Below are 14,740 nucleotides of genomic sequence, written 5' to 3'. Positions count from 1 at the left end.
ATTCAGGCCATATTGCCAATGACCCCCACCAAGGATGAAATCTGACAGGCCTGTGTTGTTTTTAGCCGTATGACTGATATGTTTTTACAGGTCCGTCTGTAAATATGGAGATGCCCTTTGACTCTTAGACAAGCATAGGTTTGAACCTATTTGCCAACTTGAGCAGCAGAAACAGACAGGCTGGGATCAACACATTAACAGGAGATATTGTGTATCGGGCAGCAATCAATCCTACAAGAGACGGTCAGGAATACATATTATTTATTTGTGGGTTACTGGAATGCCTTTCCTTGAAGAATGCACACACAAGAATTGCACAACATAATTTAAAAAGGCTTTATTACTATATTAAAGCTAAGTTTTAGAGTAGAGTATATGAATAAATGTAGTTGTAGATATATATATATATATAAATTATGGTGAATAAAATAAAGACAATGAGGGAATTCCTTCTTCTCTAGACCATATCAGTGTTTACACAATCACCAAGATCTTTAGTTAGAGGCTTACTAAATGACCTGCAGCTGACATTTCTGGTCCCAATTCAGTGTCTGCAGCTTGCTCAGAGAAGCATGGTTAATCTTTCATTATGTTATATGTTAAAAAAATTCTTATACCGCGCACGTTCACCGAAACGGTTTCTTGGCGCTCATAACAGATGCGACGGACAAGGGCCGAGGTTTACTCAAATGCAGCTTTAAAGAGGGACGTTTTCAATGTCTTGCGAAAACATTCATAGGAAGGGCAGTGACGGAAGGAGGAAGGGAGGGAGTTCCAAAATGATGTTATGTTGCTGTACTTTTGAGAATCAGATAGCTTCCACCAGCAAGCAGCAGTGTGCAGCCATGATGCAGACTGCTCTGGAATAGGTGCTCCTTTTGGAATGCCTGTTGGCACTGCTAGTATTGCTGTAGCCATTAAGGGAAATGAATACTCTGATATTTGGGTACTCTTCTTCTCCAAACCCAATGTCTTGCAAGATTCCTACATTCACTGCATTCTGTCACCTACATAGGGGCCGAAAGCAGTGTTACCAGACAAAGGTTGATTTAAAAATTATTGGTTGAGCCTCTGGGTTCAAAATCGTAAAGCATACCCAAGAAGAATAAAATAAACCTATGCTATGACCACAGTTGTCAGCCAGATCAGAAGAGCCTGCCTGCTGTTGGACTGATCGCCTGAACTGAACCACTTGTGAAGTACTTCCTGGATATTCCATCGGTCTTCACTTGGAAACTTGACAGATGTACTGGGTCGAGTTGTTCAGACTGGAATACTGAGCTTCCTATGTCCTCTGTCGATTGCCTTATTAAATGCTGTTATGTTGTCAATCAGTGAAACTTTAGCAGGAGGGGACTCAGTAAAGGCTGGAAAATACTCTCAAACCTTTAAAACTGAAGATTTTGTATGGAACATTGTGCAGAACCATCACTGTGTTCTTGAGCGATGAGGTGTTGGATTTATTAATCTGGAATGAGGATGACACAGAGGATGTGGACTTCTGGAATGCTTTATCAAAAAGCAAGATCCTTTCCTATGTGTTGATGATATCCTAGAATACAACCCTATCGCAGCGGTAGGGGGTGTAAGACAATATGGGAATGGATCTATAGGCTCTGGTGATGCCAGTGCCACAGGAGAAGCAGGAAAAGTAGAAACCTGGAATGGATGCGCCTGGAGCATAGAGAAGAAAACTAACAACAATGTCTCAACCGGATTCAGTAGAAATTAATATGAATGAATGAATGAATGAATGAATAAAGTATTTAATAGAGCGCACGGTGGCCGAGCGGCTTCCTGACGCTGGGGACCTGATCAGAACTCAACAGAGGGGACCCAAGGAGATTAAGAAGGGAATGCCTGAGAAAAGAGGAAAGTTTTAAGAGCTTTGCGGAAGTGAGTGTAGATGGGGATGGAGCGGATGGAAAGAGGAAGACTGTTCCAGAACTGGAGGGCCAGGACTGAGAATCGGGTGCCCCCCGTTCTGGATTTACAGAAGCGAGGGATATGAAGAAGAGAAAGAGAAGAGGAGCGAAGAGTGCGGACAGGGGCATGAGAAGAAACAAGAGAGGTAATGAACAGGGGAGCGGAACGGGAGTGAGCCCGAATATATATGTATGTACAAGACATGACAGGAAGAGAACAAAAGAGAGAGACTCCAAATTATTTGTTGAATGTGTTCATGACATCATATATTTTGTACTCACCCAGATCTCAACCAGGTCTATGGGTTATACTCCTGTGGCGTTTTACTACTGTAGCATAGAGAAGGCATTTTGAAAGCTGAGGCACGCAACAGGTTTATCTTTTCTCTGTTCTATAAAGTCATCTTGAGCATTTTTTAACAGAAAGAACAGACTTCAGGAAGATGAGAATTGGAAAAGCAAATATTGTACATATGGTGAGGGCCTGCATCTCCCATAGGATGGCATTTTATGAGGGAATTTTTTTTTAATTTCTGTCAGAAAACTGAAAACAAATACTCTCCTCCTAAAGTTAGTTTTTGAAGAGTTTGAAAGGTTGCAAAAGAGAAAAAAAGGTAAAAGGTTAGACTCTGTCCTCCAGGATCGTATCACCAGGACAGGAATAAAGAAGTGACCTAACTGCCACTGGTAGGGCATAAAAGGATATTAGACGGGTGACCGTTTTCCAGCCTCTGTAGGCTACTGTCTATTTGACTACATTGCTCCATTGGTTTCTTTCACCACTCCATTGAAAACGTTTATGAAAGAGTTTTCTGGCCGCTTTCCTGAAATACTGCCATTTGCTGATTTTAAAGTGACTTCTTTCCTGCATTAGTCTGTTTTAAAAAGTAAAGTTTTGTAGTGAAAAATGTACTTTTTGGGAAAAAAGTTAAATGCACGTATTGCTTAAAAGTGCTTATAGGTCCCACACAACAGAACAGTTCACTGCTTAAGACTATAAATGAAGATCCCCTGCGTGGGAACCAAGACTTTTCACGCTACTTATTATTGTAAGAGGAAACAGTCAATAATTCAGAGGCAACTTCAGGTCCAGAGAACCCAGATAGACCTCCTTGGTTTTCTGTTTACCATAGAGTGACCACTTAATCGGCAGGGACCTCCTGGGTGCTCTACAAAGGAACAGGATCTTACACAAAGAGACTTCACTTGGAATTGTGGGCAGTCTTCAAGGCGATCATCACAATTTAACAAGATGGAAAAGCAGTTATCTTAATATTAATGCCCTTGCCTATTTCCTAGCAAGGATGAACAATCGTTTAGAAAACTCCCTATAGTTTAATTTTAAAAAAATCATATGTGAACTCTAAGCTTTTACCTAGTGTAATTGCTAAGCAGCATATGCTGATAGGCATTGTTGTGTAATGTGATAGAACAAACTGTTGGATAAGACTTTGGCGGTAGCAGCATAAAAAGCAGCGTAACATTTCCAACTGGCTGGTGATATATTAATTCATCATACATTTCAGCAGGCCTTTAAAACCTCACAGGTGTCATTATGAATTCCTTACCCCCACCAACGGGCAGATTTCAGGTCACAGCAGACCAGGCAATGGATAAAGTGCTAAACAGAGATAATGAGCTAAACCATCACAAAAACAAATAAAACCCAATCACAGATTTAGGGTACAGGAGAGATCTGAATATGTGTGCAGGACATGCTGAGGGATAAAGGAGTTGCTGAAAGGTCACAAAGACAAGGCATAAGCACCCTCAGAATGTTTGCAACAAAGTACCTTTTATACAGCACCTCAAACTAGGTATAATACATTCATATTCACACCAGGCTACCAGATTGCCCACCTGGACCGCGCCCAGGGAAAAGGCGGGGGGCTCGCCATCATCTATAAAGACCCCTACACCTGCCGGTGTACTTCAGAGCCCATCGCAGACTGTGAAAGTTTGCACTTTGCCATTAACTTCTCCTCCAACAAAATCTTCACGGGCATCCTCATCTACCGCCCCCCCCCCCCCGGAGCGCTTAAACAGTTCCCCGCTGCACTACCTTATACCGTGGCCGAACTAACCACCTCATCGGCGAATTTCACAGTATTAGGCGACCTTAATATACACTTCGACAACACACAGGACAATGTCGCCAACGAACTAATAGCTAGTCTAGCGGCAATCGAACTAGAACAGCTCGTTCCTTCCTACACTCATATAAAAGGCCACTTACTAGATCCCGTGTTCAGCAACTGCCCCCAACTAGCAGTCTCCCATGGACTGGCCACTTCCTCATTCCACTCACCTGGACCATACGCAAGTGCGCTCCATCCCCTCACTTCCCCCTTAGATCGAGGAACTGGTCCAAACTCTGTCTGGAAAAATGGGGTAGCGATCTCAACACAACCAAACCTGTACTCAACGGCGACCCCTCAAAAGGCAACATCGAGTACAACAGCTGGATCACGAGCTCGCTAGGCTCCACACTACCCCTTGGCACCACCAGATCAAAAAGACATCATAAAACAGCCCCCTGGTACCAGCCTACCTCCCACAACTAGATTCAGTAACACTAGACTCGCTAATGCACCAAATAAAATCCGGCTCACCCTGTGATCCTGCGCCACCAAACACACTGATCTCAGTAGGACAGGTAATTCTCCCCACATTACTGGAACTGCTGAACTCTTCGATAACAACCAGCACAGTCCCACTAACATGGAAACATGCCAGGGTGCGTGCACTCCTAAAAAAACCTAATCTCGACCCTCGCAACCTCAATAACTATCGACCCATCTCACTACTCCCCTGGGCAAGCAAACTCCTCGAAAAGCATATTAATACTTGTCTAACTAAGTTTTTCGAGAGCAACCATCTGCTGGACACCACCCAGACTGGCTTCCGGCCCAAGCATGGTACAGAGACGGCCCTGGTAGCGGTTACAGAGGAGGTAAGCCGGATCTTAGATCAGGGAAGAGCAGTGGCAGTGATCCTCCTTGATCTGAGCGCCGCATTTGACACGGTGAACCATCAAATCCTCCTCCACCGTATACTAAGCCTGGGAATATCGGGAGAAGCCCTAGCTTGGATTAAATCGTTTTTAAAAGACCGTACCTTCAGTGTCTTTGAAGGAGCCTCAGTCTCCTCAAGCAAGCCTCTGGGGTGTGGGGTGCCACAAGGCTCCCCATTTTAGCCCCACGCTTTTCAATGCATACATGAGACCACTTGCAGAGATTGTTCGTCCGCATGGCATTACGATCGTTACCTATGCGGACAACACTCAGCCAGTGGTCTCTCTTGCACATAAGGATAGCCAGCAATCACAGACCAACCTGATTCCCTGTCTGGAGCAGGTAAAGAGCTGGATGACAAGCTCATGCCTAAAGCTTAACGGGGACAAGACCGAGCTGATGCTCCTCGGCCCTCTGGCCCCCTCCACCCTATAGCTTCTGTGGCCCCCTAGCCTAGGCGATCCTCCTGCACCCAAAGACAACATAAAGAGTCTTGGAGTATGGCTAGACAAAACCCTGACATTTAACACGCAAGTCACCAAAGTGTCAGCAACCTACTTCGGTCTGATTAGGCAGCTGAAAAAAATCCTTCCACTCCTCCCTTTTGAGGCAAAACAGGTAGTTATGCAGGGCCTAATCCAGTCTCGTATAGACTATAGCAACGCCCTGTATTTGGGGTCCCCAGAATACTGCTTAGACAAACTTCAGCGGATCCAGAACTGCGCTGCACGCACCCTCCTCGGAATTCCCCGTAGAAACTCTATAGGGCCTGGTCTGAAATCTTTGCACTGGCTCCCTGTTAGGGAGAGGATCAAATTCAAGGCCATGTCCATCACCCACCAAGCCTTCTGGAAATCGGGGCCGGCGATCAATCATTCTTTGATCACCCCATACCATCCCAAAAAAGAACTCCGCTCATCGAAAGCCTTTCTAACTGTTGTCCCACAGATATGAGTGGGCTAAAGAACGGTGATGGATTAAACCCAGATCTTTTGACTGGGTGTGAGTGTTTGATTGATTCAGATGCTCTGTCCACCACCACCCCCTTTTGTACAGCTTTTGGCCGCCATAAGTGTGGCAGGGTATGCTCAGACGTGAGTCCCTTGCTCACTTTGCCACTGGATTCAAGCAAGCCCGGCTGAAGACGGCTGGAATGCCAGAAACCGGTCCTCGGAAGCTTGTTTCTGGTCCAGGGAAGACATGGCTTGGCAGTTCGGGCTGGACTGTTCCCATGAGGCACAGGGTCAGACTGATTTGCATATAGCCATGTCTGAACTGGGGTGGCAGAGTGGGCTAAAGAACGGTGATGGATTAAACCCAGATCTTTTGACTGGGTGTGAGTGTTTCATTGATTCAGATGCTCCGTCCATCACCACCCCCTTTTGTACCGCCACAGATACGAAGAGCCAGATCAGGAGGTCGCTCCGTTTCCTTAACGCATCCAAGTTATGGAACTCTCTCCCCCTCCATCTAAGATCCATCCCCAACCTGCTCACCTTTCGCAAACAACTGAAAACTTTCCTCTTCAACCAAAAAAATATCTAAATAAAATCACCCCACCAGCGATCCACCCCAGCAGAAGTTTCTTCTACCTACCAGCGCCTGGACGTCTCAGGGCAACTGTTCGCGCTTTATAAAACCCCTTTTCATTTCATTCATTTCATACTGGTGGTTACTGATTTAAAAGGAAGTATACTAATTGTGATTCCTGATTCCAGTTTCCATTGTGGGTAGTAATATGTTTTGCATGCGCTTTACCAGTCTTCCCAGGACCCCATTATCCCCAAACAACAATATATGTCTATTCTAAGATCACTTACATCAGGCACATCACACTTTCATTCCTGCAAAAACAGTTTTTCAATACTTTTGATAAGTTATACATTATAATCTCCCTTTGTAACACTGAACAGGTCTTCTTTTTATCCTCCCAACTGTATCTTACCCATTTGCTTGTCTCTTTGTAAAGGCTTGGATACAATGTACCCTTTCAAGATGGAGCTCACCCCATAATCTGCCTCTATGTGCTGTGTTACTGGAGTAAGAAAATTGACTAGTGTTCTTACCACTGTAAAAGATCACTCTTTTCTGGATTACCTTACCTCATTCCCAAAGTCTGGCTGTACAGGACTTCAAAATACTTAAAATTAAAGCCCCATGGTGTTGTGGTCGATTATAGATTCCGAAGGAATTTTCCTGATTCATGCCCTTATATAGGTACAATTCGCGTTGCCCTTATATAGGCATAGAAATCCAGGCTTAGTTAGGCGTAGCCCATGCTACCCAAATACAGGCATGGCTACTTCCATCCGTTCATCTACGTCACAATGATTTCTTGGAAAACCAGACTCTTAAGCAGAAGGGACTTCCCCTAGCCTGGATATTGATTTCTCCAAGAAACTCATTATTATGTATGAACAACTATTCCTGAGGGGTTCATCCATGACGTTCATATGCCCAACTTTACGCCAAAGCTGGCATTCTGAAACACCTTCAAGGTATAAATATACCTTCACTTGCTATAGCAAAGCACGGTGTGTTTCGGTGCAGTTCGACTACCTACTTGCCCGACGCAGCTCGCTACAGCAAGTGCTGAAGAAAGCCGACTCTCCAGCTGGCGCACTGACAAAGAAGCTGACATCCTCCTGCTGAGAATCCAGCTCCAGTGTTTCTGACTCCCCTTGCGGGGTGTTGGGAAATCTAGTCCTGAGACAGAGATACCAACCACTTTCATTCTAAAGGTATGGAGCTGATCAGAACCTAGAGAAACCTTTGGCAATTCTTGACAGAACTAAAACTTATTCTAAGCAGCATTTACTTCTTCCCTGGTACTAGACCTAGGTTAGGTACATTGGGGTAGGCGTATTTTAGAAGCACCAGTTGAGTATATTTAGCCTGTGTTATTTATGTATGTATTTTTATATATTTCATAGCAACAGGCAATGCTATTAAAGTATTGTTTTGTACTACTGTTCTCGCTGAATGTATTATACTTTGCATTCTGTCTAACGATTGTAGCAGTTCACCTCTCTTGCATGAGAAAGAAGACTGTTCAATAAACCCCTTTTATTGAAAACGCCCGTCTCACTATTTCTCTGCAACTCTGTAGAAACGAAGCATGCACGATTGACTGAGTGAAAATGTTATCTATTGTTTCCACGACTCTGAAGATATTTGTTCCAGTCCTAGGGAAACAAAGTTGTCATGTTTATGCGGTTGTCAGAAACAAATCCCTTCTTGTTTATTCGATGAAGTTTCTAGTGACCTCTGAGTTAGTCGCACACGCAATTAAGTTTAATATACTCGATAGAGACATACTGACCTCAGTCCTATGTCAAATCTATGGTGTATATTATTAAAATGAACAGTTCCTATTGGGAATATAGGAACTAAACTACAATGGATTCAGAGGCTCAATGAGCAGATCAATGGGATACCTCATTTCTGTACACATACCGAGTCTCCATTTCATAAGCAATGTCATTGATCTCCTCAGCCATCTTCTGAATTTCTTCTCGAGCCTGTTCATCAGCCGTGCTGTCTGTGGCACTCAGGATAATGTCCTCCAGATACGTGTCGACTGTGCTCTGGTGCACTCTTACGACCTAAAGAAGGTAAGACACGGGGTCAGGGAATGGGTATAAGCAAAAACAGACTATCCTATTGATTTCTACAGAATAGGGTTATAATCAATCTTGATTTGCATAGCGCTGCGAATCACCCATAAGGGTATCCAAGCGATGGATACATCTTCAGTGCTTCATATGTTTAAACTATAAATTATAGTGCGATTTTCTCAGGCCCATAAACCATCAATATTGTTTCATTACGTATTTCCTGACATCCAATACATTTTTTTCCCCACATGTAAACATGCAGGATCTGCATATGATTGAAAGAAAGACTTCAACATATGAATGCAGAAGATTACAGTCACAACTCGCACAACTAGGCAACCCAACGAGCTGTAAAATATCTATTGAAACCTCTCGATCTCTGCAAAAATCTAGCTCAATTCTTCAAGAACAAAATTATCTCCAAGTGCAGCACTTCTTTACCTTTCTCTTCAATGACTCTGACTAGCTAGAAGGAACCTTTTATCTACTTTCTTTTTTCTATCCATGGACTCCACTGTGAACCATATTGTAGCTTATGTCATCAGATTGACTTTTCAAGATCTGTGTAACCTTTCTCTTTCCAGTGTTCATGTTGTCCGCCCTCTTTACAAAACATCTACTCCTGACCCAGTAGTTTCTAGTAACTATTGTAATGATATCTCTTTTCCAGCTCCCCATCAAAATTCTAGAAACAAAATCAATTGTCAGGTAATTAGCTCCCTGAAAACTTTTGGCACTCTAATCAGTTAGTCTACCATTCATTGGGCAGCACTGAATCAACACTGATTGCTAGTTTAGATGATTTAAGACATATAGTTGTCCAAGAGGGTTCGGATTCTCTTAAATTTATCAGCCATTGTTGCCACCAAACTCTAATTTACAGGTTCTTGTTACAGAGCGTGAATATTGTTGTAAAAATATCGACTAACCTAAATATCGCCACAAAAATATCTACAGGAAGAAATATCGATGACAAAAATTTAGTTTGACCAGAATATCGACAGACAGGTAAGTAATATCGATAACATTAATATAGTTGTAATAAATATCGTTTACAAACACATAGTTTACAAAAATATCGTTTTTTAAATAATTATAAGTAATGTAGTGTTTTTAATGAGTATTTGTTGTCAAAGTAGCATTTTATGTAGTATTTTATTAGTTAATAATGTATTTTATGTTGAATTTAGTGTTAATAGTTCCGTAGCGGGTTGTGGGTTTATAGGGGAGTAGGGTGGGAAGTAATTTAAATATAATAAAATAATAGATTAATTAATGTTTTAAATGATTATAAATAGTGTAATAAATAATAGTTAATTAATTTCAAATAGTTAATTGATTAATAATTATGTAATTCATTATGTTAATTGTTTAATTAATTTTAGGTGTGTGTACAGGAATTTTTAAGTGAAAATGTAGTGAATTAATTACATTTTAATTGAATAATTATGTAATTAATGATTAATTAAATAAAAATAAAGATTTGTTATTTTATAAATGAGTAAATACATTTAGCAATTTTTACACCTACACTATCCAACGCTTTCCCTACTGTTGCACCCTCTGGAGTGGGAATAGTAATTTTTACCCCTACGCTATCCAACGCTTTCCCTACTGTTGCACCCTCTGGAGTGGGAATAGTAATTTTTACCCCTACGCTATCCAACGCTTTCCCAACTCTTGCACCCTCTGGAGTGGGAATAGTAATTTTTACCCCTACACTATCCAACGCTTTCCCTACTGTTGCACCCTCTGGAGTGGGAATAGTCATTTTTACCCCGACGCTATCCAACGCTTTCCCTACTGTTGCACCCTCTGGAGTGGGAATAGTCATTTTTACCCCTACGCTATCCAACGCTTTCCCTACTGTTGCACCCTCTGGAGTGGGATTAGTATTTTTTACCCCTACGCTATCCAACGCTTTCCCTACTGTTGCATCCTCTGGAGTGGGAATAGTAATTTTTACCCCTATGCTATCCAACGCTTTCCCTACTGTTGCACCCTCTGGAGTGGGAATAGTAATTTTTACCCCTACGCTATCCAATGCTTTCCCTACTGTTGCACCCTCTGGAGTGGGAATAGTAATTTTTACCCCTACGCTATCCACGCTTTCCCTACTGTTGCACCCTCTGGAGTGGGAATAGTAATTTTTACTCCTACGCTATCCAACGCTTTCCCTACTGTTGCACCACCTGGAGTGGGAATAGTAATTTTTACCCCTACGCTATCAAATGTTTTAACTAATAATATATTGTATATTTTAATGTATTATTGTTGTTATATAAAGTAATGTGTTAAATATATGTATATGTACACATTTATTAAGTTTATAATGAAAAAGTGTAGTTAATTTGTTTTCAATACTTTAAAAATAAAAGTAATGTAATGTATTTTGTTAATAGTACTTATATTTATTTATTATTTAATGTAATTTTAATTAATTTAAAAAGTCGATATTTTTTACATCTATATTTATTACAACGATATTTTTGAGTAGATATTTATGTACTTACCTGTTTAAGTATAGGGTGTCGATATTTATGTAAACAATATTTTTACAACTATATTTATGTCAACTATGTTTTGGTAATCAATATTTCAACACCCTACCCAGGTTCTTTGCTGTGGGCGTAAATGGTGGTATGCTGGCTGTGACTGTCTCTTAATTGACTGACATGTTTCAATCTGTGTACATCACTTGTCGTGTCTCAAGACCCTAAACTACCTAGCCTGGGGTCCCCAAGGCTCGTTCTTTAGAGTTACATTGTTCAACATTTATGTCACTCCACTAACTCAGCTGATTCAATGTTATGAGTTTAGATTCATGACTAATGCCAAAGTCACAAATTCCAATTCATCTAGACGTGGCTACAACAAGTAGCTCATCCCATTCTTATTTCTTGCCTTACAGCAGTGGTTTGCTTAATGCATGCAACTCTTTAAAAACAGTACTTTCTGTGAAAATTTAGAATATTATTTGAGGTACATGACTACCATTATCTGGATGAACCTCAAAGTCACTAAATTATTATGAGCTCAACCCCTAGTAGCTATGGCAACAGAGCAGACAGGTAACCAAGATGATGAGTAAGCGACTGAAGTCTTGGATGGTAGATCTGGCCTTGAAATTCGGTCAAAGATCTGGTCTGCACAGTAATTTGTTGTGGTATAATAGAGACAGTGGAAGACGGTCAGAGTACCACCATTTTCTCAGCCAATCTGGTGCTATTAGAATAATGTTTGTCTCGGATCGCCGCAGTTTTATTATTACTGCTGATGTGAGTGGATACTATGTATTTGCAAGATTCCACGGATCCCAGTAGTGAGCCAACTAGCTGAGCGGTAAGAATGTTGACATGTCTCAGGTCCACACATTGTTTTTAAATGGTTGTATGAAGTTACAACACATGCCATGAAACGCATGCCATTACAACACATACCTTTACCCCGACTTGCTGTCGGGGGTGCGCTGGAAGTTGGAAAAGTATAATTTACTATTCCAACTCCTGTGTGCAACAGTAGGGAAGGTGTTGGATTCAATTCAATGTATTTATTAAACATTTGGATCTCTAATGAGGTCCACTTAAAACATACATGGTTAGTCATAACATAAACCCAGCAACAGTTAAAACGATACTTCAATAAAACCATTCCACGTACACCATTACCTCAATTTATAAAAGGTTAATCATAAAAAGACATAAAAGATTTTCAAAATCACCACTAGGATATTATTTAAACATCAATAAAGCCCTACAATATACAAGAGCTAGAATAATCACTCCATGATGGATTTTAGAACATGTACAAAAAGATAGATTAACATTAATAAACGGTCTCATCTAATGGCATATTGAAGAATAAAATACTTCATATAGCAACAATAATAACAAATCATTGAATAAAGTGCATCTTACAGCGGCAATAGGGTAGCAGCAATCAAACAATTATCTCCTATACTAGAAAAATAAAGATTCAGGTCCTGTTAAGTAAGAGTACAATTAGGAAAGAAATCCAATTATAGCAGCATCATATATTAATATCAAAAGTGCATCAAAAAGTAGCTAAGATATTTCCCTTAAGACCTTTTTATGATGGGAAAAGGGACCTAGTTAGTGCAAACAGCAGAGAATTAGCAACAGACATATATTTATACTTTTCCACAAATGAAAAAACACGAACACAAACTAATAAGTTCTATAGCCAACCATACTTGGGGTCTAATAAAACCATTTAAAATATATTCATAAACGCCCTAAAAAAGTAAAAAAGTTTAGTGCATACTATTTCATTCTTTGGACAAAGCAGAAATTCTCTAGCTGATATAACATTTTTAATGCCATTCTGGATAAACATAGGACGTAGCCACCTAAGTCGGAATGTGATCAGAGCCGGACATACAAACAAGACAATATTGAGATTCTGAGTAGCCTGATTACAAAAGTTACAGTTTTTTCCACCTTCCCTATTAGGTGACCAAATTCCGATTAAATCCTTTAAGGGTAAGAGGTTCATGCGGTAAAGAGTAATCCATCTACGAATACTGTGGCTTAAGATATTTCTGAGAAACTCTCGGGGAAGCATTCTTAACTATTGTTTCCAGTCTGGCTCTCATTCTGCAAAGACTAATATCTCTCTGGTAACTAATTAAGCCACAAGAAATCTTTAAAAAGGATTTTAATTGTATAGGAGATAGAGATAACACAAAATTGTCTTGCGAATTAAGTGAAAAGGCGCTTACCAAGCCAAATTCTAGCCTAATAGCGGCTATTGGAACCAGTGTATTAAAATTACATAGTTTACGAAAAATTTGGCTTTCGATTTTATCCAAAAAGCTTCAATCCCTTACTGGTATAGATTCAATTGCATGGGTAGGGGGAATTTTAGTTTTAAAAACTAAAAGCAAATGTGAAAAATGTCTTTGACCAATCGTACAGGCCATTTGCATGCAACGTTACTTTAGAAGAGCTATGATCAATATGGGAATTAATCCTCATACTACTTGAAATAACTTTCCCCAAATAAAGGTAGGAATCTACAGTCTCCAATTTTCCAGGACCAATTCTCCAATTAAAATGGCTAAGTTTTCTTTTTTTTCCTTGTTTTCAGACCAAGACCTCAGTTTTAGATACATTTATTTTCAAAAATTGTACAGACGTATATAGCTCTGGAGTCGTGACGATTATTTATTCAAACCAATAGGGGTCAGGTGGTGCACAGACATAATATCGACTCCAAAATATCGATTGGACATAATATCGAGTTGTAAATATAGACTGGACAAAATATCGACAGGACAGAATATAGATAACCAAAATATTGTTTTTAAGGTAAGTGATTTAATATCGACTGTTAAAAATATAGAAAGTTAAAATATCGAAGTATATAATATAGATAGATGAAAATATCGATTTTTTAATAATATCTAATTTTTTATAGTGTATTTTTATGTTATAATATGTGTGAAAAGTGTGTTTTTATGTTATAATTAATTTTAATTAATGAATTTTCCGTAATTTTATTCTGAAGCGGGTTGTGGGTTTATAGGGGAATAGGGTGGGAAGTAATTTAATTATAATTAATTAAATATGTACATTTATTTATTGATAGTAATTTTTAATTATTTGTTATTTAATTTATATTTGTTAATTAATTAAATTTTAATTGGTAATTAATTTTAATTAATTGGTAATTATGTAAATTTTACTAATTTATTTTCTGTAGCGGGTTGTGGGTTTATAGGGGAATTGGGTGGGAAGTAATTAAATTATAATTATTAAATATGTAAAATTATTTATTGGTATTTATTTAGAATTAATTATTAATTAAGTATTTATGGGTAATTATAAAAATTTTATTTGCCAATTAATTTAATTTAATTGATTAATTGTTAATTATGTTAATTTTAATAATTTATTTTCTGTAGCCGGTTGTGGGTTCATAGAGGAATAGGGTGGGAAGTAATTTATTAATAATTAATTTAATAATTAAATGTATTTAAATTTATTTAATTGGAAATAATTGTTAAATAATTTTTAATTATTAAATAATTAATTGTTAATGTTTAATTAATTTGTATTAATAGGTGATCAATTGAAATAATTATTGTTAATTAGTAATTGGAATATATTAATTATTATATAAAATATTTAATTATTTTGAATTAATTATTAATAGATATTCG

General features: G+C 39.1%; 1 protein-coding gene across 2 annotated transcripts in view; it reads right to left on the bottom strand.

The window, feature by feature from the left end:
- CFAP91 (cilia and flagella associated protein 91) overlaps positions 1-14,740 on the bottom strand; it is a 431,267-nt gene that overhangs the window by 56,230 nt on the left and 360,297 nt on the right. For both annotated transcript variants that reach the window (XM_086933540.1, XM_086933541.1), the window contains one exon: positions 8,396-8,544. In XM_086933540.1, coding sequence (XP_086789666.1) covers positions 8,396-8,544 — 149 coding nt within the window. The remainder of the gene's footprint in view (positions 1-8,395; positions 8,545-14,740) is intronic.

Source organism: Lissotriton vulgaris, chromosome 8, assembly GCF_964263255.1.
Source record: "Lissotriton vulgaris chromosome 8, aLisVul1.2, whole genome shotgun sequence".
Classification (NCBI taxonomy): Eukaryota; Metazoa; Chordata; class Amphibia; order Caudata; family Salamandridae; genus Lissotriton; species Lissotriton vulgaris.
The sequence above is the reverse complement of the archived record's forward strand: the minus strand, read 5'-3'. Positions and strand labels throughout refer to the sequence as shown.